The 25,059-nt window shown below is 39.8% G+C and overlaps 1 protein-coding gene across 4 annotated transcripts; it reads right to left on the bottom strand.

Moving 5' to 3' along the window:
* Positions 1 to 12,851: 12,851 nt before the first annotated feature.
* LOC111319252 (ATP-binding cassette sub-family C member 4) lies at positions 12,852 to 23,071 on the bottom strand. Of its 4 annotated transcripts, XM_088743234.1 has the most exons (8): positions 22,932 to 23,038; positions 21,748 to 21,804; positions 20,037 to 20,680; positions 18,296 to 18,678; positions 16,157 to 17,505; positions 15,002 to 15,572; positions 14,547 to 14,683; positions 12,852 to 13,968 (listed from the first exon to the last, which is right to left on the bottom strand). In XM_088743234.1, the coding sequence occupies exons 3-8, from the start codon at positions 20,586 to 20,588 to the stop codon at positions 13,100 to 13,102; spliced, it is 3,861 nt and encodes a 1,286-aa protein (XP_088599360.1). In that variant the 5' UTR covers positions 20,589 to 20,680; positions 21,748 to 21,804; positions 22,932 to 23,038; the 3' UTR covers positions 12,852 to 13,099. The 4 variants fall into 4 exon arrangements, with proteins under 4 accessions (XP_088599360.1, XP_088599359.1, XP_088599361.1 ...); XM_088743233.1 differs by lacking the exon at positions 21,748 to 21,804 and having other exon boundaries at positions 22,932 to 23,071; XM_088743235.1 differs by lacking the exon at positions 21,748 to 21,804 and having other exon boundaries at positions 20,037 to 20,661; positions 22,932 to 23,029.
* Between the last annotated feature and the right edge of the window lie 1,988 nt (positions 23,072 to 25,059).

Below are 25,059 nucleotides of genomic sequence, written 5' to 3' on the forward strand. Positions count from 1 at the left end.
CGTCTCTATTGTGTCACTTGCAGGCCGCACGAAGTTATTTCAGTAATAGCGGAAAGCGCGGAAAGTTTCAAGAACCCCCGCAAATATCTCAGTTCTAAAAATAAAAATATACGGGACAGGGTTGACTCAAGGGTACAACTGAGATGGAAGCTCCGGGTAATGGGCTCCTGCTGATACTAAATACTGCTCCCATGTTTGTTGCATCAGGATCCGACTGATCTTGCTTCAAAAGTCATAATCTAGCTGGATCCCAAAAGAACACACTTTTGGGTTTTATAAAGGATTGGTTTTACTCATTTGATTTTTTTTTTTTTTTTTTTGGAAAAACTAGACGCGAATTTGCGTGAACTAGGGCACTCCTGATGCCATTGGTGCTACCTTTTGGTATGTCTAAGTTATTTAATTAAAGGTCTGTTTACATGAGGGTGGTGGCCCCAGGTAGGTTTGGTAAACCGCTTAGCCGTGGTTAAAAAATAGCCCGCGTTTGCATACAATCTTACACCCCCGGGGTCCCGGGGTCAAATGTAACAATAAACGTGAACCCGGCTAGGCAGGTAACTCCACCTTGATATGTTTACATAGCAAGCTGTAACTTGACAAGGTTACGCTTGGCAGAAAGACCGGGCAACCTGCCTCGGCGGTTTGTTTTTCTTATTGGCCTTGAGTATACTGCATCCGCTTTCTTGATTTTGAAATTCATTCCGTCGTGGGAAACCGATGGAGTATTTAGGTAGGAATCGCCTAACTTCAAAGAGGCATTTTTTTTGCTCTTTTCTATGTCTTATTCAGATATTGTAATTTTCAAACCAGTTCGTACCAAAGCAGGTACTTTGTAAAGCTTTTTCGATTACGTTCCGCGATTTCATCCTGCGATTACACATTCTATTGCGAAGTAGTGTATAGTAGAGGTCATGTCGGTTGTAGGCATGATTGAATAATCAACTAGTGTGGAACCAAGCTCTGTGTTCTCCTTGGCGTCCGTACAAGCTCGCTTGAAGTAGATCTACCTGTACCAGGAAAACCTGACCAGTTTCCGTTTCCGCTGCCAAGTTGTCTCTACCGCGCTAGTTTTCCCCCGTTGTTGTTGCCTTTCCTGCGAGAGTTCAGTTGTAGCCGAAAAACCTATCGTCACAATATAAAGCAAACAGATTCTACGTTACAGTAGGTCAGTTTTATAAAACTGTGGTAAGAACAGTAGGGGTTTTAGCGTGCCGAATTTTTTCTTATTTCCATATAATGACTCTATCAAAACTGAACTACAAGCAACAAATTTCATCCTTTTCCACGATGTACAGAATTAGAACTCCGCAAGAGATCATAAAGTATTTCATTTTTCCGCAAAAGATGACTTACCAGCTCCTGTGCGGCCAGCATCTCTGATCTTTTCTTCCCGCAAAAGATGACTTCCCAGCTCTTGTGCGGCCAGCATCTCTGATCTTTTCTCCTCCTTTGATGCTAAGATTAATTTTCTTCAGCACTTGAGGTCCCCCCGGATAGTAAGTCAGAGATCTCTGAATAAAATACTTCCTCTCCGAGGCCAGTCTTTTGGGGGTTGTCGCTCTTCCTCGTATCTAGGCTCCCGGTCGAGTTCGGTGTAGGTCATAACTTGTTCAACTGACATCATCTAGTTTTTTACTTCAGAGGTCTTTTTCTAGCTTCGTATTGAGTCATTATGATTATCATTACTGATTTGTCCTTTCTTGTATAAAACTTGAGGAATGACTCTAAAGCCACTGCATTCTAAACACAAACTTCTTCTGTACAGCCGCTATGTCCTATCAAAATTTTCATGGCATTTCACCATAGCCAATATATCCAAAACCTGGATAGCGCAACATCTCGACTCTGTAGTGAATGGCTATATCCGAAAATGGCTTGATATTCCGATATCTGGAACACTGAACAATGTTTTCCTAGAACGCAATAAATTTGGTCTTAATGTTTGTCCTCCTTCTATTAAATTTACTCAGTACCAGTCACTTCTCCTAAATTCATTAAAAGAGACACCAAATGATTCCTTAAAAGCTCTCTGGAAATCGTCAAGCTATCACACTTATATTCAATATGATGTGTACAAATCCACTAAGGAAGTTCTTAAAGATTTCCGTTCTAATCAAGAGGATAAACTCCAACACCACCTAACACCTCAAAGTTTCTTCTTCTCAAATGTCATCAAGTATTCATTGTCATCTGTAAACTCTATTATGTAAACCCAGTCTTATCTACCAAAGAACATCATAGTTTACAATTTCACCATCCGCTACATCAAAAACTCTTTTTCTACACATAAGAATATGGTAAGACGGGGATTATCACAAAGTTCTGATTGCTCCTTTTGCCTTAATCCTGAATCACTCCTTCATGCTGTCACTAGTTGTCAACAATGCCTTGATGGCTTTACCTGGAGACACGACTCAATCCTTAACTTCATTGCCAAGTCACTTCAACCTGTAATTAATGTTTACTCCTCACTCTATGCAGATGTTAATGGTTTTCTGAATCCCTCAATAATAACTGGGGAAAATTATCGTCCAGATCTTATCTTTCCTAATCCAGTCCAAGTGCCTATATGTTCTAGAATTAACAGTTGGTTTCCAATCTAACCTAAACAACAATCCAGTGCGTAAAAAAGAAAAATATCGGAACTTGATTAACGAAATGAGTAGAACTTTCAGATGTGCGAAATTTGTAAATCTCTCCATGAGCTCCCTTGGCGTTTTCTCCGATGAATGCTCTATGTTCTTAGACATGATGAATAACATAGGCATTGACAAAAAGCAGCAACTTTACATAATAAAGAAAATGATAAAGATAGCCATTAGAGCAACATATTACATCTTTTGTTGTAAAAATAAGAATTGGGACAACCCAGACTTAATGCAATTTTGATTTTTGTTTTGTTTAGTTTTGTTTTTTTTTGCTTTTTTGTGTGCGTTTGTGTTGAATAATCCCATCTCAAGCAGCATTTGTAAATTGCCTATACGTAGTGAGATTTACAATTGTACATTTAAAAACACAAATAAAGTTTCCATTATTATTATTATTATTATTATTATTATTATATACCAGCTCTTTGTTTTAGTCTTCTTAAAGTTAACAACCAAAATTTCACTTGCGAAGACAAGTGAAACTGTTTGCTGAACTCCTGAGCCGCTCGGGTGCCCCTCACGTTTCTGTCGTGTTTAAAAACTACCCGTGGATAGGTTTTGACTGCCACATGGGTTTGCATAACTTTCGAGTACACTACTCTCCCAGACACTCTAGTGTTTAGATGAGGCTATTTAGGCGCGGAAAAAGTCCTCTATTGCTTGGCTTTCACAAAATAATTCCCAAGATTTATCGCGAATCTAAAATACCCTAACTCTCACCTGTACACACCTGTCCACCAATGAGAGTGCGCTTATAGTCTCACTTATTTCATAATTTAATACTACAGAGGGTCTAGATGGGGTTAACTGACAACTGACAAATGGCCAAAATTTTAACTGACAACTGAAAAATCGCTGAAAATCTAACTGGCAAGTGACATTTGTGGTGGGCTCTTACTGATAGCTGACAAAAGGCCGCATCGCCCTGAATATCCTAAAATCTGGATGTAAAATAAGGACATTTGATTTAGTTTTTCATATTACATATCAGTATGAGTACGCCAGAGTGTTATATTTCGTTAATAATTACCGCATGGATCATCCACATCACGGTCATGTGTAACATGTCGGTTATATGGTCTTTGATACTCAAATCGATCGTTAACTTACGTTATAGCCGTCAATGCTGGTATTTTAAAGGCTCTTGTAAGCTTTTATCGAATATTCTATGTATTATACATTATTTAGTTATAATCTTAAACAAAATAGTTATCTTAGATATGTCTTCCTTATTTAGATTTTATATTTATATAGATATATGCCTGTATGTAAAATGTTTCAGTATGTATATGTATATTGCATAGTATTAAATTTTTATATCTGGGGTATAGTTTACAATGAGGATTAAGTTCCTCCCTTCTATAACCCTTTTTTAATAATAATATGTTACATGTTATTATTTAAATAAAGTTGTTATATATATATATATATATATATAACTGCAGACAGTGCACACTGTTTCGACCTATGTGGGTCTCATCAGTGCAGTGCATACACTGGGCCAAGCTCTGGAATAAACCATTGCCTGGGCGCTACACTTGTGGGACCAAGTGCAGACACGTTGCCATGCGCGAGTGCTCAAATCACAACTAAGGTGATGAGCTTCGCCCGAAGGCTAAGTGCATGGCAACCCCAGTGTAGAGTGCTCAATCGCAAGGTAGCCAAAAGGCAAAGCCAAGCGAGAGCTATCTAACTGCAGACAGTGCACACTGTTTCGACCTATGTGGGTCTCATCAGTGCAGTGCATACACTGGGCCAAGCTCTGGAATAAACCATTGCCTGGGCGCTACACTTGTGGGACCAAGTGCAGACACGTTGCCATGCGCGAGTGCTCAAATCACAACTAAGGTGATGAGCTTCGCCCGAAGGCTAAGTGCATGGCAACCCCAGTGTAGAGTGCTCAATCGCAAGGTAGCCAAAAGGCAAAGCCAAGCGAGACAGAAGCTGTATTTCTAAAGCCAAGCGTCACAGAAGCTGTATTCCTATTTCGAATGTCATATCTATGAACGTTCTCACAAAGAGAGCTTACTTTGCAGCAGTCGATCGAGACTGGTCTTTACGTTTGCAACCTTTCAAGCTAAGACCTATTTCTAAAGAACAACTCGGAGGAAATTTTGTAAAGAAATCAAAAGAGTTTGTGAATTTTAAGACGGGATAGCGTTCACTAACTCGGCAGATCGAAAGGTAAAGTTCTTCAGTCCTTCTGAGAAAACGTCGCCTTGATGGGCTATTGTAAGAAAGGAGCAAGTGGTGGAACGGATAAAACGTGTTCTTTGCGCAAGTTCACGGCATCTTATCTATTGAGAAGACTCTATCCGTATCGGATGTTGCTACAGGTTACATGAAACTAGCATCGAGACTCGGTGGTACTGTGTCGTTCTTACAAGTCCTTGGAAGTCTCCATAACAGTTTGATATCAGGGCCCAAAGCATGGAGGAAGCACACATTTCTCTTCAAGATGCCGTAGACTAACTATCGTGTGTAAATGACAACATCTCAAAGACCGTTTATGAGGTGAAACAGCGGCGCAGAAGAAAGGAAACCACAGCAACCAACGACCCTGAAGGAAATATCTCTAATAAAACTCAAGTCTCAATTAAACATCTCGAAGAAGGAATGCGCCGCCTTCACAACAGCATAGCTCAATCAATAACGATTATCTCGAAGACATTGGATTGTGCACATTACACACAACAGTTGTGGAGAATCTTTTCGCAGCTTCCCATTTTAAGGCATGACACCTTCACCGCATCTAAGTATTCCCAAGACTCTGGAATCATTAGCAAGGAGTCGTTGAAGTGAGTAACAAAATGGGAAACCAAGTATTTTACTCATGAAAATTCCTACTATCATTTCCCTCAGAGCAGCATGGAGTTTGCAAATGCCAACAGAAGAGATCAACCCCGAGACTGAAAGTCCTTTGAAAAATTTGTGGAGAATTATCGTCCGTTGGACAAAGGACACTTTGGGAGGAAACTAACAAGGACACGCCAGGGGCTTTTCCACCGGCCGTCTTCACGAAATAAGATTCCAGCAAAGTGGACTTGTTGGTGGGACTAGGGAACGATTTTAAGTCTGGAGATCAGCCGGTAGAGCTCAGCAGCGACAAAGGAGCCGTTCAAGCTACTTCTGAAGGTGGGAATGTCACAGATGCCACATTTGTTGACGACTGTAACGTTGAAGTGGCAGTTGCTGACGTGCGAATATATAGAGACATTACCCCACTTACAGTTTCTAGATCCGGGTGGCCGATTCGCGCCCTTTTATGCTTGGATTTATAAGGTACGCAAACAGTAGATATCTCTAATTACCTAACTGAAAAGAAGACAAAAGAATACTCCTTTCCGATCATTTTATCGGAGCCAATCGCAATCGACGCGTTGTAAAACAAAACATAAAACCAATATATTGTGCAAGAGGTATCTTCACAAGTTTATTGTCTCTCTGAAAATCTTCTTTCCAACATTTTGACCAACTAATTGGCTGAAAAGGAATGCTTCAATGTTGCGCACGGACAATCAAAGAAGTGTACCCTTCCTTTGAAAAATTTCCCATCGTCCACTTCGTCATGGAAGTGCTAGTCTCTTGCGACTCCAGCACCATGTATGAAAAACAAGGCAGCACTGAAGAAGAGTTAGACTCAATGAAATGTTCTACCAATTATGATTAAACAATTATTTCAAAGACGAAGTGGAAACATTTAAAAATCCCCAAAATGAGGTCAATGGAATTATTAAAAACATTTAATGAGCCTGAGGCGAATGATTGTTTTAGTATAACTGCTCAGGTACTTTCGAATCCTGTTGCAAATAGACTCTGTTCTTAACACCATTCTGTAAATGAAGAAAACTTTGTGTGTTTTTTTATACAATTTTCTTGATTACTTATGTCAAGATATACAGCCAGTTTCCACTCGAATATAACAGCAAAATTCCTTCCTCGGTAACACTGAAAACAACGCGAAACAGCCATTTTCAAATTCAACGCCCGTTCATTAACTTAGGAACATTCGCTTCAACGAACAAACGTTCAAAAGGTCAACTGCCCAGGGGTTGCCTGAGGGGAAAGTTGAAGCTTCGAGTTGATCGGCACTTAAATCGACCAATCATAGTGCGCATTCTAACTGAGAGATATGATAAGTAAGTGAAAATGAGTTCATGCATATATTTAATGCAGCTTACAACACCCAGTTCTTGGAGTCCACCTCTGACTGAACATGATCATTCGCCTTATCTTCGTATATCTTCTACTTTTCGCCGATATTCGTCCTCCCACGCATGCGTTTTGGCTGCGCAGATCACGAAGACTACTTGATTTATTAGGGCGATTCGCTGATCGGACACTGTAGCTGTGCGCAAGCGCAGCTTAGCATTAGCATAGGACAACACGGCAAAGTATGGCATGAGAATACACAGGAGGAACACTCCCGCTGTAGCCTGCCAACCAATCAGGTTGTATATAAGGAATGTTGTTCCTGCATACGAAAGGACTGCGAAAAGTGTCAAGAAAAAAAAATTGACTGTCTCTTCTTTCATTCTTTTAACATCATTAGATATCAGGTTAAATATGCGTCCTGCACTGAATTCCAGTGACAACTGCGTGCCGAGAAGAAGCGTCTGCAAGAGAGTGAAGATTTGACATTGAAAAGTAATTATATTTCAAAACCTATCAGATTTTTATCTCCGCCATGTAAGATAGCCATAATCGCTTTTAGAGACGAGAATAATCGAACTTTTACCGAGGTATCTTCAAATGTGTCCATGATGCGACAACTCAGTCGCCAGTTTTAATCTTGCTCAGCAGGGCGGCCGTTTTCCAGTGACGTATGAAAGTAACTGTTGTGTATTAGGGTTCGATGTATACTACTATAGAGTAAACAGATCAAACCATTGAGACACAAAGCTGATGCACAGGTGTAGATCAGGTAAGTACTCTCTGCCTCAGCTGACGTAAGCATGGAAATGAAATACCCGAGAAACAGTGGAAAGAGAAGGCGACAAGCTAAACACAACATATTCCTTGTCAAAATAACGATGACATCTTTGACAGAAAGCATATCAATCACGCCTTTCCCATTTATCTTGCAATGATGTTTCTCGCTCTCCCAGCTTTTTCGTAGCTTGTCGGTGACAAAATGGCCAGAGGTCTCGTCTGACAACGGTAAAAGTCATTTTAATCCAAAGGTCTTTGACTGTCTTGCTTAAGAACTCCGTTCATTCAACGAAATAAAAGAGCAGATGCAAAACTGACTTCTTCATCGTCATCACCGGACATTTTCCAGTAACCGCCTTTTAACGTCATCACTTAAACCTATGAAATATTTAGAAAATATTCTCATTCATTTTTAGCCTGTTCAGAGCAGGGGTCAAACGTCTGCGCGTGCATTTCCAAGGTTTCAGAACCAAGTTGTGATCTAAGAGTTATAAACATACTCCTAAGTCAGTAAGTCACGGTTTCTTTGCGCGGTAAATTTGCACGCGGCCGCCAAAAAACTTTGTTAGACATCGAGACCATCCTTCTCGATGGAGACAAAATAGCGGGTCTACAACATTTGGCGTATTAGAGGAAAATGGCTTTTTCAAAATCTGCTAAGGCTTACCTTTGGAATTAAACACTGTTCACCTCTTAAAAAAACATTTAATATCATACGCATACGCTCTCATTGGTCGATACACTTGTATTATTGATCAATATGGAGGCCGGGGTGGCTGGATAGTGATCCTTGTTTGCGATATGGTCGTCAAGTAATTTCGCCGACAAGCCCAAATGACCCTGGGCTTGAGATTAAAGTGCACCTAAACCCAAAACGTTTTTTTCGCTTAACGAAGTAAGCTTTTTCTTTTTTTTTGGAGTATTTCTGTGCAAAAAATTTTTAATTTGCTCAAATCTTTAATTTTCTGTGCCCAGTCAAAATACGAAAAATCGCCCGCCATCTTCCCCCACGACCGAGTTTGAAGAGGAATGGCTCTAGCGGGTAATGTGACGTCAAAACACGAAAGTCTGCATTTCACACGTTTTCACTTGTTTAGGAAGGTTGTCGTCGATATTACCCGAAATATGCCGACTAGGTGTGTTGTATAAGGAATGTATGAAGCGCGATACCCTCTTGCAATTTTCTCACGTTGCTACATCCTTCTACAACACACTTAGTCAGTATATTTTCGGAATTTTTAGAATAAGTTGGAAATCGTAATATGGGTGTTATTGTTGTTGAATTTTGATGTCGCCTGAAGCCCTGTCTTCTCAAGGCTGCATGAAGGGAGACCTGAGAGTTTTGAAAACACAGTTCAAAATGGGTGGATTTGAAAACGCTTGCTTCACTTTTAAAATGGGGATGGACACCGAGTTGATAACAAAGCTCGAGTTTTTCGAAACTGATGACACAAAATTTTTGAATATTTTTAGCAGGATAATTAAGCTAATAGTATAAGTCCATATGTGTGTCTTCGCCGCCGTTGACCGTTGTGGTGCGAACTCAAAATATTCGTTGCCTTTTTTTCTCTAATTTCCAGTTTGATAAAAAAATGTTGGTTGCTTATCAGAAATAATTTGGAAATGCTGTTTGCAAAATTGTCCTGCAGAGAATGTACCAGAGCATGAATTTCATTTGTGAATATGTATTCAAATTTTCGACTTCCGCTTTTTATCTGAATTTGCCTGCTCGATAGACTCTTTTCGTTTCTAAATAAGTTTGGCAAAACTTTTACTAAAAGTCTGAAATCCTGTCCACATTTTTCCTCAAGATATTAGACTGAACCTTAAATTTGATTAAATAGCCGTCAAGCTAATTTTATTCGCTCTAAGTTTGCCTTGCAAGAATGCGCAATGACTCTAAACCTCTAAAGCATTGCAGTAATTTGAAACAAAAATGCAATGATAATAACATTTAGCCTTTTCTGAGGTTTCTTTGACATACAATAGATGTCACTGTCCTCCCTTGTGTTGGGATGCACTTTGCGAGTGAACTGTCTTCAATTTACAAAAACTAAGCAAACCAAGGACCCCGAACCTTAGGCACGCTAATTAATCCCTTTGATTGCTGCATACGAATACATTATTCACTATGGCGAGTGCTCTTAAATAAAATGGGGACGATGATAAACTTACCATAAGAGCAAAAAAACCTAGCAGACTCCTCATCAATCTCATAGAGACCGCTCTCCAAATACCGCGTAACATTACATAAGCGATAGGGCTTCTTTGTACCGTATGTTTGCGGTTGAATGATACGTTTCTATGTGGTTTAGTACTCTAAACCACATTTACGGGTCACTTATCCAACCCTATTTGTTCTATGGCATAGTCGCGTGGGGTCAAGCTGCAAAAATTCAGAGAAAATTCTAATCCTTCAAAAACGAGCCCTTCGCGTAATGTACTTTGATGACTACAGATCTCATGCAATCCCGTTTTTTGTTTCTTCTCGTTTTCTTCCTTTGAATATGCTTTACTTTAAATCAGTTGCCATCGTGATACATAACATATCCAATAATTTGTCACCTTCTAACACCTCTAACTTATTCACTTATCAAGCTAATATTCATCCCCATAAGACAAGATCATCTTCAAGAGGCGACTATTTTGTTGAAAGTTCAAGATTAGATATACAAAAAAGGGCATTTTCAAGAAATGGTGTTAGAATCTGGAATAGCTTGTCTTGTGAAGTGCGCCAGCTATCAAAATACAACTTTAAGAGTAAAATTCATGATTTCCTCTTCCAGAGACCCGAAAAATATGACGATTATATTGATTTGTCTACCTTAATAGCACAACTATAAGACCCCAGCTTGTTCTGTTTTCTTCCCGTATCTTAAATGTATTAATGCAGTTCTGATTTGTCTAGAATTTTTAATCTCTTGCTCTGTAAATCTTCTTATTTTATATTTTATAATATACGTATTAAACACTGCCCGCCTCGACTAGCCTTTACTAACTGAGGGCAGTGCATATTTATTTATTTTTTTTTATTTTTTATTTTTTTTGGAAAATGGTAATATTGTAATATTGTAATTTTTTTTTTGTAATATTGTAATATATCATTGTGATATATCATTAAACTCATTAATCTCATTAAACTCATCTCGGATGAATTTATTTCACGCCAGTTTTGAATCTCTTCTCAGCCCGATCGCAGCTTAGAATCGAGGCTGAAATCTTTACAAGTGAGCAACACGCACAATGATGTGGAAAAAAAACACTTTGATAGCCACTCACCTTTTTATTTTGATGCACAAGACATCAAGTCAGTTCGATGGTTTTAGGAACTTTCAAATTATTTAACAGCTTCAAAAACTCGTTAATATTAAATGAGGCTAACAGCCTATCAAAACATCGCCAAAACATCACGTGCATGACTCTTTAGACCTGACGACTCTGATTTCAGTCCCATGCGCCGAAAAAATGGGGAGGACATCATGGTGAGTAATCCTCTACAAGTAAGACTATAAACGTTCTAATGAAAAAAATCTTCAAAAGCATAAAATTTTAATGGCTTCTCTTTCATTAGAGTCTTCCAAATGACGCTGCAATACACAGCGGATACTATACAAACTTCTAGGAGGAAAGCGCTCTCCATACTTTCTACACACCTCTGCGACAAACTTTGTCAACCAAAGTTAGCGTCTTTATTTCTTCTTGAACTTTGCCACCCGCCAAACATTTTGTAAGCCCACTTTGTGGCATGCCGCATAGACTTTCGAATACAACTATCTAAGCACTCCTTCTCTTCCTTGGCACTTTTTGGTTCTCGAAACACGCGTTTATGCAGCATTTCAAGTAAAAGCTCTCTGAAACTTTAAAAGTAGCCGAACATGGAGCACTTTTACCACCTGAATATAATTAAGCTTTAATGCATTCATGTCACCTTTATCGTAATCTCCAGAGAGGAATTAGTTTCCGCCTCGTCTGTTTTTTTTTTTTAAACCCGATAAAACACTGCTGCTCTTTCTTTAAACATTACTTAAGAACTAATTAATATTAATTCGCAACGCTCGAAATGAAACCAATCTTTCTTACAAAAAAAAATGCCAAAATACGGAACTGCTACTTACAATTACACACTAATAGCAACTTAACAAAAGTTCATCATTTGCGTTACTCAGTTCAACTACATGTAACCAACCAGCGATTGCGAAGTAAAGCTAGTTTATTTACTTACTTAACGCGCGTTTTTTGAGAGCCTTATTTATTTTCTGGTAATGTTAACGCTTGACCAAGCGTGAAAAAAGTACACACTACTGACCACGAGTGACTCCAAGTGATAGAAAGGCATCAGTATATTTGGCTGACGTCATGACTACATCGCCACTATTTTATCGTCGCTTTGTTCACTTAAACTGAATTGCCAGAGGCTGAAATTCCAAAAAAGCGCGCCCCTGATACTACGGGAGAGTCGAGAAGGGAATGGTTGTGTAATCTTCCTGCTACCTGTCAGCCGAACCTTTCAATCCGGGAAAATTTATCTCATCTATGCAGTTGTCTCGTAGGTCTGTATCTCCTTTCATTCTTTCTGCTCAACCGAGAAGATTAACTCTATACCCGACGTGAGTTTTGATATGACAAACTGTTCCTCACTGGTCGTGGACACCCCCCGTCCCCTCCCTTTCAAAAATCTTTTCGATTACATCCCACGATTACATCCTGCGACTACACATTCTATTTCGAAGTTGTGCATGCTAGAGGTCATGTCGGTTGGTGCTATGACCGAATAATCAACTATTGTGGAACCAAACACTGTGTCAGTCTTTGACGTTCGTACAAGCTCGCTTGAAGTAGATCTCCGTGTACCAGGAAATCTGACGAGTTTCCGTCCACATTACTAAGTTGTCTCTACCGAGCGAGTTCTCCCCCGTTGCTGTTGCCTTTCCTGCGAGAGCTCAGTTGTAGCCGAAAACCTATCGTCACAATATAAAGCAAACAGATTCTACGTCACGGTGGGTAAGTTCAATAAAACATCACAGAGGGCGCCAAAGAATGGTAAGAGAGCAGTGATTTTAGTGTGCCGCATTTTTTCTTCTTACCATATAATGACTTTATCTGTGATCAATTACTGAACAGACTCACGGATAAATAGATGTTGCGTGACACCTAGAAACACGATGCTGTGGTGTATTGCGTTACATATGGTAATATAGCGTTACGACTTTAAGTAACTTCCAATCATGCCGTAAATCTACTATCCAAAGTAAAAATAAAATAACTGATAACTAGTGTTGCACTGGAAATATATTGTCTTGATCATTGAATAAAGTACAGTTGAATTAGAGGAATGAGAGTGTTCACTTGACCTATGAATACTCTACAGGAGCCAAAACCGAACAACAAGCAGAAAATTTTATTCCTTTACATAATGTGCAGAATTAGAGCTCTGCAAGCTCTATAAACTTTTGAATCTTTTGACCTCTTCAGGATCAGATGTGACTTGTCAAATGAGGTCTTTCACCTTAGAGCGCATCTCAGTTACTTTTTACCATTGAATCAAAATTGTCAAAACCATCAACTTTTCCATCTTTCAAGAGCAAAATCTTATGGCAGTCTCTTATCGTGTTCAAACGATGAGCTATAGTTATGACAGTTGACTCCTTCAGTTTATCTCGCACTACATTCCATATCGTCTGCTCTGTGTTTGGGTCTACATGCGCAGTTGGCTCGTCCAAGACGACTATTTTACTTCGTTGTAGCAGCACACGAGCCAAGCAAATTAACTGCCGCTCTCCGACACTGATATTAGCGCCATGTTCCAGTAGTTCGTGATCGAGCTTGGCCTCAAGTCTCTCAACAAAATCTTTCAGTTGCACATCCTCCAAAGCCTGCCATAATTCAGCTTCGTGAAACTTGTTCAAGATGTCGAGATTTTTTCTCAACGATCCACTAAAAAGAACGGGGCTTTGGCCAAGAACCGAGATACCTCGTCGGGCTTCTTGGAGGCTTATCTCGTTAACTGGAACATCGTCAATGATTATATCTCCATCAGCATCAGGCATGCGCATAAGAGCTGCCACAAAAGATGACTTCCCAGCTCCCGTGCGGCCAGCAACTCCGATCTTTTCTCCCCCTTTAATGCTAAGATTGATTTGCTTCAGCACTTGAGGTCCCCCCGGATAGTAAGTCAGAGATACATCTCTGAATATAATACTTCCTCTCTGAGGCCAGTCTTTTGGGGGTTGTCGTTCTTCCCCGTATCCAGGCTCCCCGTCGAGTTTGGTGTAGGTCATAACTCGTTCAACTGAGGTCATGTAGTTTTCCATTTCAGAGGTTTTTCTAACTGTGTATTGAGTGATGCACAGAGTTTGGATGACGTAAACAAGAGCGAGACCTGCAGAAGCTGAAAAGAAAAGTAGACTTTTATCCTATCAATTCCATACCAGTCTGGCAGTCAGTTAATGGCAAAGATAGAAACCCTTTTATTATTATTATTATTATTATTATTATTATTATTACTATTAATATTATTATTATTATATACCAGCTCTTTGTTTTAAGGTTGACAACCTAAATTTCACTGGTGAATCATAAAAGACACGTGAAAGTTTGATGAGCTCCTAAGCCACACGAGTTTCTGTCGTGTTTAAAAACCACCCGTGGATAGGTTATGACTGCCACATGGGTTTGCATAACTTCCAGATACACTACTCTTCCAAACAATTTCATGTTTAGATGAGGCTCTTTAGACACGGAAAAAGTCCTCCATTAATTTGCTTTCATAAAATATTTCCCAAGAATTATCACGAATCTAAAAATGTCCCAACTCTGACTCGTACACACCTATCGACCAATGACAGTGCGCGCATAGTCTTACCTGAGTTATCATTATTCGGTAGTGCATGCTGTGTTGATACACGACTATACAGATTAGTGATAAATAATAAGACTCAAAAACGTTACTAAGAATCTTGAGCTTACCAGCATCTTGGGATACCAAGACTGCAGCCAGAGCAACTGCACCAACAAACAGGGAAGTGAGACAATCCAAACGTGTACCGAGCCATCTACCGCTGGCCATCACCATAATGTATGCCTGGTTGTGAACATCTTGGTATCTGTAGGGACGAGTGTTTATCACAGTTAGTTCTCACACAAGAGAAATACGCCTGATAATAGAATGGAGCCTTCCTACAAATTCCTCAACCTTTGTTTCAAAAAAAGCGCAACTCTCCGAAAAAACTCCCGCAAGGAAAGGTTCACTCGATATCTCGGCAATGTCACCCAGTGTCTCGGCAAAAGTCAGTAAGAATCTCAAAAGACACGACAAAAGTTTGGCGATGTAAGTTGGAAATAGTGTCAATAACAACTCATCAGTGCTTTTTACATTAATCAGCTCTTGCAACACATCCTCAATATCAATGTTTCTAACGTACCTGTATAGTGTGTCCACAAAATCTGTCTGTCTTCCCCTTGTACGAACCGTGTCCAGTCCAACCAGAGTCTCCGAAAAGTGAGCGAACACCGGGCTACGAGATATCGACTCCAGCCTCTTTAGTTCTCTGGCCGTTTTCAAGTAATAATTGGAAAGAAAAACGACCAGCACGGAAATTGGAACAACGAGAAACACGAGCCAAACATTTGTGGCAACTGTTACCAGAATTTGGGCAAATGTCATCAAAAGCATCTGCATTGCCGCCAGGAATGTTTTGGGTAATAACTCATCCACGCAGCCAATATCATTCGAGAAGCGATTTAGGATTCTTCCCACTGGATTACAATCAAAGAACAGGACAGGCGCTTGTAAAAGGGCCACAACCATTTTATCGTGAAGACGCTCGGCGCACTTTAGAGAAAGTAGGAGGAATCCATAAGCCCGAATAATAGTAAATATAAAACACGCGCCAACCAGACAGGCGAACACAGATAAATAAGTCTTGTTCTTTTGATCTTCTGGGATTAGCCTTGCAAGAAACGAGAGCCACACGTCCGGAGCAACTATGATGACTGAAAGAAACACCATTAGGATGTAATAATTGTAATGTATTTGTATGTCATCATTTAACTGAACATTGTTTATACACTACCCGCCTTGATTAAATATTTCTATTTTCAGGTTGAGGATATTTCTGTAAGCACTGCAATATGTGTGGATAGATGAATAGGTTACCCATGGTATAGATTAAAAGAAAACTGCCCTCGAAAGTTTAATGCTAGTAAGGTAGCCAACAAAACAGCCGGCTCTTTCTTGTTTTTGAGGCGAGTGGAGGTAAGCGCAAGCCGAGCATGAGGCAAACGAGAACGGCTAAAAACGTGCTTCTCCAATCGCACGTCTCTCATCCTTCGCATTGTCCTCGTGCGTGCCTCACGCTCGTTCCTGCACTGCAGAAAACCGCGAAAAAAGACGCTTATTTTGCAGACTTTAAGCAGGGTTTTAATGAAAGTTAACTTCCATTTTTTATTATTAAAGCATACTGTTGTTTAAAACGATAGTTGCAATCGAATGTTTTGCACGTAATAAGAAAAATACGGCTGTATTCCCTTTTAGGGCCTGATTCAAGGCTAGTAACTCAGTCTAACAATAAGTTTACCTTGAGTAATGAGAATTAAAACAACCATTCCAGTTATCATCAAAGGATGTGCTCCACTTCTGAAGTAGTTCCAATACAGCTTGGATGTCACAACTCCGATTGTACGATCTTCCTTTGCTATCTCCAAACTCTTCGCTTCATTGGGTAGAGAATGTGTTTTCTGGCATTTTTCAGCATCGACGTGTTTCTCAGTATTTTCCCAGGTAAACGTCGCCGATGATTCTGTTTTGTCCTTCAGAGCTGCTTTATAGAGCGGGTCAACAGTTGAACTAATTACACCTTTTTCGTACAGCTCAATAAAGCGTCCCTTATCCAGTACCCGCCCTCTGTACAACACAATCACTTCATCGGCATTTTCCATGTGCTGTTGCTGATGAGAGGTTAACAGAACAGTTTTATCAGCCAGTAGATTTTTGATGCACTTGTTGAAGATGTGTTGCCCAACTTTAAAATCGACAGCACTTAGTGGGTCATCCAACAGATAAAAATCTCCCTCAGCATAAACTGCACGAGCTAAACTTACTCTTGCCTGTTGTCCTCCACTCAGAACCTCGCCGCGTTCTCCAACAACTGTTTGGTCACCATCTGGTAACCGCTGAAAGTCGTCTTTCAGAGCACAGACGTCGATTATTCTTTCGTACTTGGACTCCGCGTAGGGCTGGCCAAATAGAATGTTTTCTTTTATTGTTCCCGAGAACACCCAAGCAGTCTGAGGCATGTAAATGACATTGCCTCGATACAAAATCGTGCCACTAGTGTTGGAAATTTCACCAGAGATCGCTGAGAGTAGAGTAGACTTACCACTTCCGACCGGCCCGGTAATTACTGTTAAACTCTTTGAACGTGCAACAAAGTTGATATCTTGAAGAATAAATTCATTTTCACGATGGCTTTTTGGGCAGGTTAACTTTGACACACATAGATCAGTTGGCCCTAGTTCTGTTACTTCACAAGAGGGTGAATTGTTCTTCATATTTTCGGCTTCTTTTTTTGAGTATCCGCTACTTTGTTTAGTGGAGGTACTCTCGGCCTTTTGTTGATGTTCCTTATTTTCACCACCCTCCGAGGCTCCCGATAAATTTTCTAAAAGAAGGAATTCTTCGATTCTTTCAAGTGAAACGTATGCATCATATGTTCTCATAAAACCATTTGTCAAATTCAACAGGCCAGTAAGTTTTAGAACACCCATAAACGACAGCAGCATAAAAATATTAGCGGGTGTGAGGGTCTGGCCTGTGAGCACCATAGTAATCACTGACACCAGAGTAGCTAATGGTGTTGCAATGTACAGCAAGGCATCGATACTTGACTGAATGGCTGTCCTCTTCGAAATGACGCTGATTTCATTTCTGAAGATATAAGTTTATCACAAATTATGTGGGCGTTCTCTCAAACCTAGTCGTCCTCAGTGTTTCCTCCACTATGAAATATTAATGAGGTGAACGCGTGAGAAGTGTACCCTTACTTTGAAAAATTTCCCATCGTCCTTTTCGTCATGGAGGTGCTAGTCTCCTGCGACCCCACCACCATTTATGAAAAGTAAGGCACCACTGAAGACGAGTTAGGCTCAATGAAACGTTCTACCAATTATGATTTCGCCGAAGGCGAAGTGAATAAATTTGGAAATCCCGAAGACCGAGTCGAGGGAATTACTCAAAAAGATCTAATGAGCCACAGGTAAATGATTGTTTTAATATAATTTCTCAGGTGCTTTCGAATTCTGTCGCAAAAAAAATTTGGAAAACTTTCCGTGTTTTTGGATACAATTGTTTTGATTACTTACATCAAGATAAGCAGCCAGTTTCCACTTGAATACAACAGCAAAACATTCCTTCTTCGTTAGCAATGAAAAAACGCGAAACAGTACTTTTGAAATTCAGCGCCCGTTGATTAGCCCAGAGTGGGTCGGGAATTTGAACGAACCGATGCTCAAAAGGACACTTGCCTGTTGGGTTGCGAGGGAAGAAATGTTGAAGTTTTGAGTTGATCGGTGCTTAAATCGACCAATCAGATCACGCATTCAAACTGAGAGATATGATAAGTAATTAAGTTTAAAGGAGTTCATACATATATTTAATGCAGCTTAGACCCCTTATTTGATGGAGCCTACCTTTGACTGAACATGATCGTACACCTTACCTTCGTATATCTTCTATTTTTCGCCGATATTCGTCCTCCCACGCATGCGTTTTGACCGCACGGATGCCAGAAACTACTTGATTCATTAGGGAGATTCGCTGATCGGACACTGTAGCTGTGCGCAAGCGCAGCTTAGCATTAGCATAGGACAAGACGGCAAAGTATGGCATAAGAATACATAGGAGAAACAATCCCGTAACAGCTTGCCAACCAATCAGATTGTAGATAAGGAATATTGTTACTGCAAATGAAAGGACTCCAAAAGATATCGTGAAAAAAAACATGACTGTCTCTTCTTCCATTTTTTTAACATCATTAGATATCAGGTCAAATAAGCGTCCTGCAGTGAATTCCAGTAACACCTGCTTGCTGAGAAGAAGCGTCTGAAAGAGAGTGAAGATTTGACATTAAAGAGTACGTATGTTTCAAAACTGGCAAGATTTTAATCTCAACCACAAAAAAATAACCATAACCCCGTTTAGAGACAAGGATAATCAAGTTTTTAGCAAATTATCTTCGAATATGTCCAGCATGCGACATTTCAGTCACCATTTTGTTTCTCGCTCAGCAGGGCGGCCGTTTACTAGTAACGTATGAAAGTAACATTCTCCTTTTTCGTCTCAGAGGGGATCTACTTGAACAAGAAGGAGCTACACAAAAAGGAACTCTTGACTTAAATAATTATTTTGTGTGATAGCCATAGAAGAAATTTCTTGAGTCAGGCGCGATCTGTCTGACCGTAGAGAGTTATTAGTACACTTTTGAAGAAAATTTTGAATGATGTTACTCTTTGAAGGCTCAAAAGCCGTCAGGGTTAAAAATTCGCGATGTTTAACAGGACAGGGACCGGAATATCTTAGTAAGTTTTTTAACGTTTTAAATGTAAATTACAACCTAAGGGGGTCTAGCACACGCCTTATGCTGCCATCGTTCTACTTAGAATACATGCACAAGCCATGGTCATATTTAACTACTAAGCTTTGGAATGGTTTGCCTTCTAGAGTTAGGGAATGTCCGGACTTGGCTGCCTTTAGGCGCGCGTTGCAGTCGTTTATGGCAAGGCTTTAACTCGATTTTTAACAACTTTCGCTTATTTATTAGATAGTACATACAAATTAGACAATATATAGCTTTTCAATATTTTCATCTTTTGATATTAGTTCTTATTAGCTTATTATTTGTAATTAGTTTCACGTTCATGTTTTAAACGAGCTATTAGCTCTCAGGTGATACGTGGGTAAATAAAGTATTATTATTATTGTTATTATTATTATTATTATTGTTATTATTATTTTGAACATACTTTTTCATGATTTAATAAAAGGGTTATATCTTGTGGAGTATACTTTTCCATCAACTATAGGCTAAGTTATTGTTTGTTAATTGTTTGTTTGTGGATGGTTAGGATCGCTTGAGTTCTACAGTTGTCTCGTAGAAACAGCAACCAGTAAACATGTTCAATGATCCTCTCCTTCTGGGTCTCACTATAGCACAAGTTGATTGCAATTGGTTAAGGTTTCTGAAAAAAAAAAGTTTTAGATCGGATAGATAAAGGTTTATTAACTTTACGACAAAAGAATAGAATGCTCTTTAGGATCGTGCTTATCTTGTTGTACACCAGTCCCCACGCGGGATGTTGGGAGGATACAAGGAAAGCTTATGAATCCCGAGCCAATCAGACGATACGTATTATGATCATTATGTTAAAAAAGAATAGAAAATTGTTTAGGATCGTGCTTACCTTGTGGTACACCAGTCCCCTCAGAGCGCTGCCTATTTTGATCCCCAACACTTCACATCTGTAGTCTTGCTGGTGCATACCAAGACCACCGATCAAACCATTGAGACACATAGCTAATGCGCAGGCGTAGAACAGGTAAGTATTCTCTGCCTCAGCTGACATAAGCATAGAAACAAAATACCCGAGAAACAGTGGAAACAGGAGAAGAGAAGTTGTATACAATATATTTCCCGTCAAAATGATGATTACATCTTTGACAGAAAGCATATCAAACACGCTTTTCCAAAGTTTGGGCCCTTTTCCTTTTATCTTGCAATGACGTTTCCTGCTTTCCCAGCTTGTTCGAAGCTTGTCGGTGACAAAACGGCCAGAGTTCTCGTCTGACAATGGTAAAAAGTCATTTTGATCCAAAGGTCTTTGACTGCCCTCCTTAAGAACTCCGTTCATCCAACGAAAAAAAAGAGCAGATGCAAAACTGACTTCGTTGTCGTCATCACCGGAGATTTTCCTGTAAACACCTTTTGATGTCATCGCTTTGAAAAATGTTCCCATTCGTTGTTAGCCTGTCCAACGCAGTTCAAACGTCTGTGCATGTATTTTCAAGACTTCAGAATCGAGTTGTCATCTGAGAATTATAAACCCACCTAGAAACCAGTAAGTCACTGTATTTTGTACAGCCGTTTTTGACTTTATCGATACTTAAAACAAAATGGTAAATAATCAGGATATCCCTTATTAAATAACCTTTATGCTTGGAAAGCATCGAGTTTTCTTTACCCAAAATTTTCCATTTTTACAGATTTCTATGAACGTTTAATTTTCTTGACATATTTTGGGTGACAGCAGTTGGTACCATTGTTTATGTTAAAATTTTTGCGCGGGAAATTTGCGCGCGGCTGGCAAAAATTGATCCCCTTGCGCATGCTGGGTTAGCTTGCTGAGTTCTGGGATCCTCTCGGTGGAGACCAATTGAAAGATGTACAATATCTTGCAGTTACATGAGAAAGCGTTAGGGAACCAATTTTCATTCAGAATGAAGTTTCCACAATTTTTCGCCAGCTCGCTTTCCTACTTGTCTCCTTTGACCAAGAACTTGTCATAGATTTAAGAAAAATTATTACAAAAATCAATTCCTAATGTATAGGTAGTTTACACGTTACGTCATGGCTGCCATGTTGGTGGACGTAAACAATGGATATCTCATTAGCTTCTTTTGTTCGTCCACCAGCATTTGTTCCTTTCACCATTGTTACCTGTGTCTCTAGAGATTGGTTGCAAACCACCTATTCCGCTAAGGCTTAGTTTCGGAATGAACGCTATATATCTCTTAAGAATATTTAAGATAATAAGTGCGCTCTCATCGTCCGATAGGCTTGTTTAGATAAGAGTAGGTAAACACGGTTGTGATGTTACGTCTTCGGTGCTTTCTGCGAAATATTTGGCAAGAGTACCATATAACCCCACTGTACGCTATTGTTTATAATGTTTTGTTGTCTTTGTTTTACGTCACTCGTGACCTTCACACCGAGGATGAGCCATTTTATGTAAGCGGGATGGAAAATTCTCGAAAGCAAACCCTCGATTGCGTATCAACTTATCCGCTGCAAAGACCTTACAGACTTACGTCTTCGTACACTGATTACATGTTCACAACAATTCCGAAATTAAGTCACTCATAAAATAAAATTGCAGATTATCATATTGGTGTTACTTTTGATCATTCCTGCTTTTCCCCAGGGCCCTGTCTTCACGCCGAATGAAAGGGGACCTGAGAGTTCGACAAAACATTTTAAAATGAATGAATTCTAAAACTCTGGGAACGGAAAACGCGGAGATGCAAACGGAGCTTTTTGAAAACGATAACATCAATGCTCTTTGAATTTTTTTAACGATTTAATTAAGCTCATGTTATGCACATGATTCAGGCCCTTTCATGTGTCTCTACCGCCGTTGACCGTTGTACTGTGAGCGGAAAACATTCGTTTCGTTTTAACTTATTTTCCAGTTTGGTAGGAAAACGTTCATTACTTATACAGAAATATCTTGGAAATGCTTTCTACAAATTTTGTCCGATGTAGAATGGACCACTGCATGACTTAAATTAATGGTTCGTGACAAATTTTCCACCCCGGTTGTTATCTGAATCACGGTTCCGCTCCATGTATTCTTTTTCGTTTCAGGCAAATTAATTCAAATTTCTATTCGTGACAATTTATAACAGGTAGCGGAATGCTCAAGGACAAAGTACAAGCATATTTTCGCACCAAAGGGAAGCGATTGTGTTTGGGACCTTCAAATATTTTTGCAAAGCGCGGCTGAAATGTTTACGAACAGTCTACTATTCGATGCGTGTAGGATGTATAGTTTTCATTATTCCCTGTTACTACGTGCTGATTGAACAAAAACACTGTCGTCTACAAATCATGCAAATACATGGTGAAATTCTCATTGTAAAACATTTCCCCATACTTTTTTTAAAACTAAGCCGAAACTATCGTTTTCGCTGTTGATGTCTTTTTTCGAGAACTGTATGCATAATGAACTCTGGGGCTGCGCAGAAATCTTGCCAAACTTCGTTTCGCATTGGCAATTTTCGCGCGATGAATGTATAAGAAAAAACTTGTAATTAGTTGATCTATCATGATTTACTTAAACATACCGAGTAGAAGTTCTACAAGTGGTAGCGAGAAAGCAAAAACCACGAAAGCAACCGCATAAGAAAATTGTCTCCGGAGTCATCCAAACCATTTTGGTATGTAATTTGTAAGAAAGCAAACATTACAGCTGGACAACTAGCGTGCTTTGAAATAAATATTGATTAACAAGAGCCAGTCCCGTTAGTTTTCCATTTTGGGTGCACTCTTAAAAATAGAATTATAATGCAGATGAGCTTACCAGAAGAAGGCAAACTTTGCCGAGACTTCACATCAAACTTTGTTAGACAGCACTCCAAATAAATAGATTCCTGTGATGATTTCCACCCCGGAGCTGCTTCAGGCTATGTGCAAATTACCACGAATGTCGTCAAAAAAACAAAAGATCTACTCAACCATTAACCTACATTTATCCCTAATGCGTTCTGATCAAATGAAAACAATACAAGTTATTCTTCTTTTTAATTCTGGTGACTTCTCTCTGTTTATTAATTGTGGACCAATTTCTAATTTACCGACTTCCTCTAAAAGCAAAAATTGCCCCACACGAAGCGGCAATGATGTTTTTGTTCAAGTTTCCAAATTACTGCTCGAGTATATCCCACTCTAGCACACGCTAACATTTCACGCCCATTCTTACAGTACCTGATAACAGGAGCCCATTTACCCGGAGCTTCCATCTTCCTTACTGACCCTCTGAGCCAACCATGTCCCGTATCTTTCTATTTTTAGAAGCACCTAAGCACCTCCCACGGCGGTTTTCGCGGGTGTTTTTATAATAGCCAATCATAAGAGAGCTGTCGTCTCTATTGTGTTGCGTCTCTATTATGTCACTTGCAGGCCGCACGAAATTATTTCAGTAATGGCGGAAAGCGCCGAAAGTTTAAAGAACCCCCGCAAATATCTCAGTTCTAAAAATAAAAATATACGGGACAGGGTTGACTCAAGGGTACAACTGAGATGGAAGCTCCGGGTAATGGGCTCCTGCTGATACTAAATACCGCTCCCATGTTTGTTGCAACAGGATCCGACTGATCTTGCTTCAAAAGTCATGATCTAGCTGGATCCCAAAAGAACACACTCTTGGGTTTTATAGAGGATTGGTTTTACTCATTTGATTTTTTTTTTTTTTTTTTGGAAAAACTAGACGCGAATTTGCGTGAACTAGGGCACTCCTGATGCCATTGGTGCTACCTTTTGGTATGTCTAAGTTATTTAATTAAAGGTCTGTTTACATGAGGGTGGTGGCCCCAGGTAGGTTTGGTAAACCGCTTAGCCGTGGTTAAAAAATAGCCCGCGTTTACATACAATCTTACACCCCCGGGGTCCCGGGGTGAAGTTTCTGAAGGTTGTTGAGGCGCTTTGAAATGTAGCATAAACGTGAACCCGGCTAGGCAGTTAACTCCACCTTGATATGTTTACATAGCGAGTTGTAACTTGATCGACAAGGTTACGCTTGGCAGAAAGACCGGGCAACCTGCCTCGGCGGTTTGTTTTTCTTATTGGCCTTGAGTATACTGCATCCGCTTTCTTGATTTTGAAATTCATTCCGTCGTGGGAAACCGATGGAGTATTTAGGTAGGAATCGCCTAACTTCAAAGAGGCATTTTTTTTACTCTTTTCTATGTCTTATTCAGATATTGTAATTTTCAAACCAGTTCGTACCAAAGCAGGTACTTTGTAAAGCTTTTTTGATTACGTTCCGCGATTTCATCCTGCGATTACACATTCTATTGCGAAGTAGTGTATAGTAGAGGTCATGTCGGTTGTAGGCATGATTGAATAATCAACTAGTGTGGAACCAAGCTCTGTGTTCTCCTTGGCGTCCGTACAAGCTCGCTTGAAGTAGATCTACCTGTACCAGGAAAACCTGACCAGTTTCCGTTTCCGCTGCCAAGTTGTCTCTACCGCGCTAGTTTTCCCCCGTTGTTGTTGCCTTTCCTGCGAGAGTTCAGTTGTAGCCGAAAAACCTATCGTTACAATATAAAGCAAACAGATTCTACGTTACAGTAGGTCAGTTAGATAAAACTGTGGTAAGAACAGTAGGGGTTTTAGCGTGCCGAATTTTTTCTTATTTCCATATAATGACTCTATCAAAACTGAACTACAAGCAACAAATTTCATCCTTTTCCACGATGTACAGAATTAGAACTCCGCAAGAGATCATAAAGTATTTCATTTTTCCGCAAAAGATGACTTACCAGCTCCTGTGCGGCCAGCATCTCTGATCTTTTCTCCCCGCAAAAGATGACTTCCCAGCTCTTGTGCGGCCAGCATCTCTGATCTTTTCTCCTCCTTTGATGCTAAGATAAATTTTCTTCAGCACTTGAGGTCCCCCCGGATAGTAAGTCAGAGATCTCTGAATACAA

The sequence above is a fragment of the Stylophora pistillata genome, chromosome 13, assembly GCF_964205215.1.
Source record: "Stylophora pistillata chromosome 13, jaStyPist1.2, whole genome shotgun sequence".
Classification (NCBI taxonomy): Eukaryota; Metazoa; Cnidaria; class Anthozoa; order Scleractinia; family Pocilloporidae; genus Stylophora; species Stylophora pistillata.

Coding starts and splice junctions, on each gene's coding strand:
- LOC111319252 (XM_088743233.1), bottom strand. CDS start 20,588: ATGGGAACATTTTTCAAAGCGATGACATCAAAAGGTGTTTACAGGAAA. Junction 18,679..20,036: donor GGGGACTGGTGTACCACAAG/GTAAGCACGATC, acceptor ACTCTCTTTCAG/ACGCTTCTTCTCAGCAAGCA. Junction 13,969..14,546: donor CTTGGTATCCCAAGATGCTG/GTAAGCTCAAGA, acceptor TTTTCTTTTCAG/CTTCTGCAGGTCTCGCTCTT.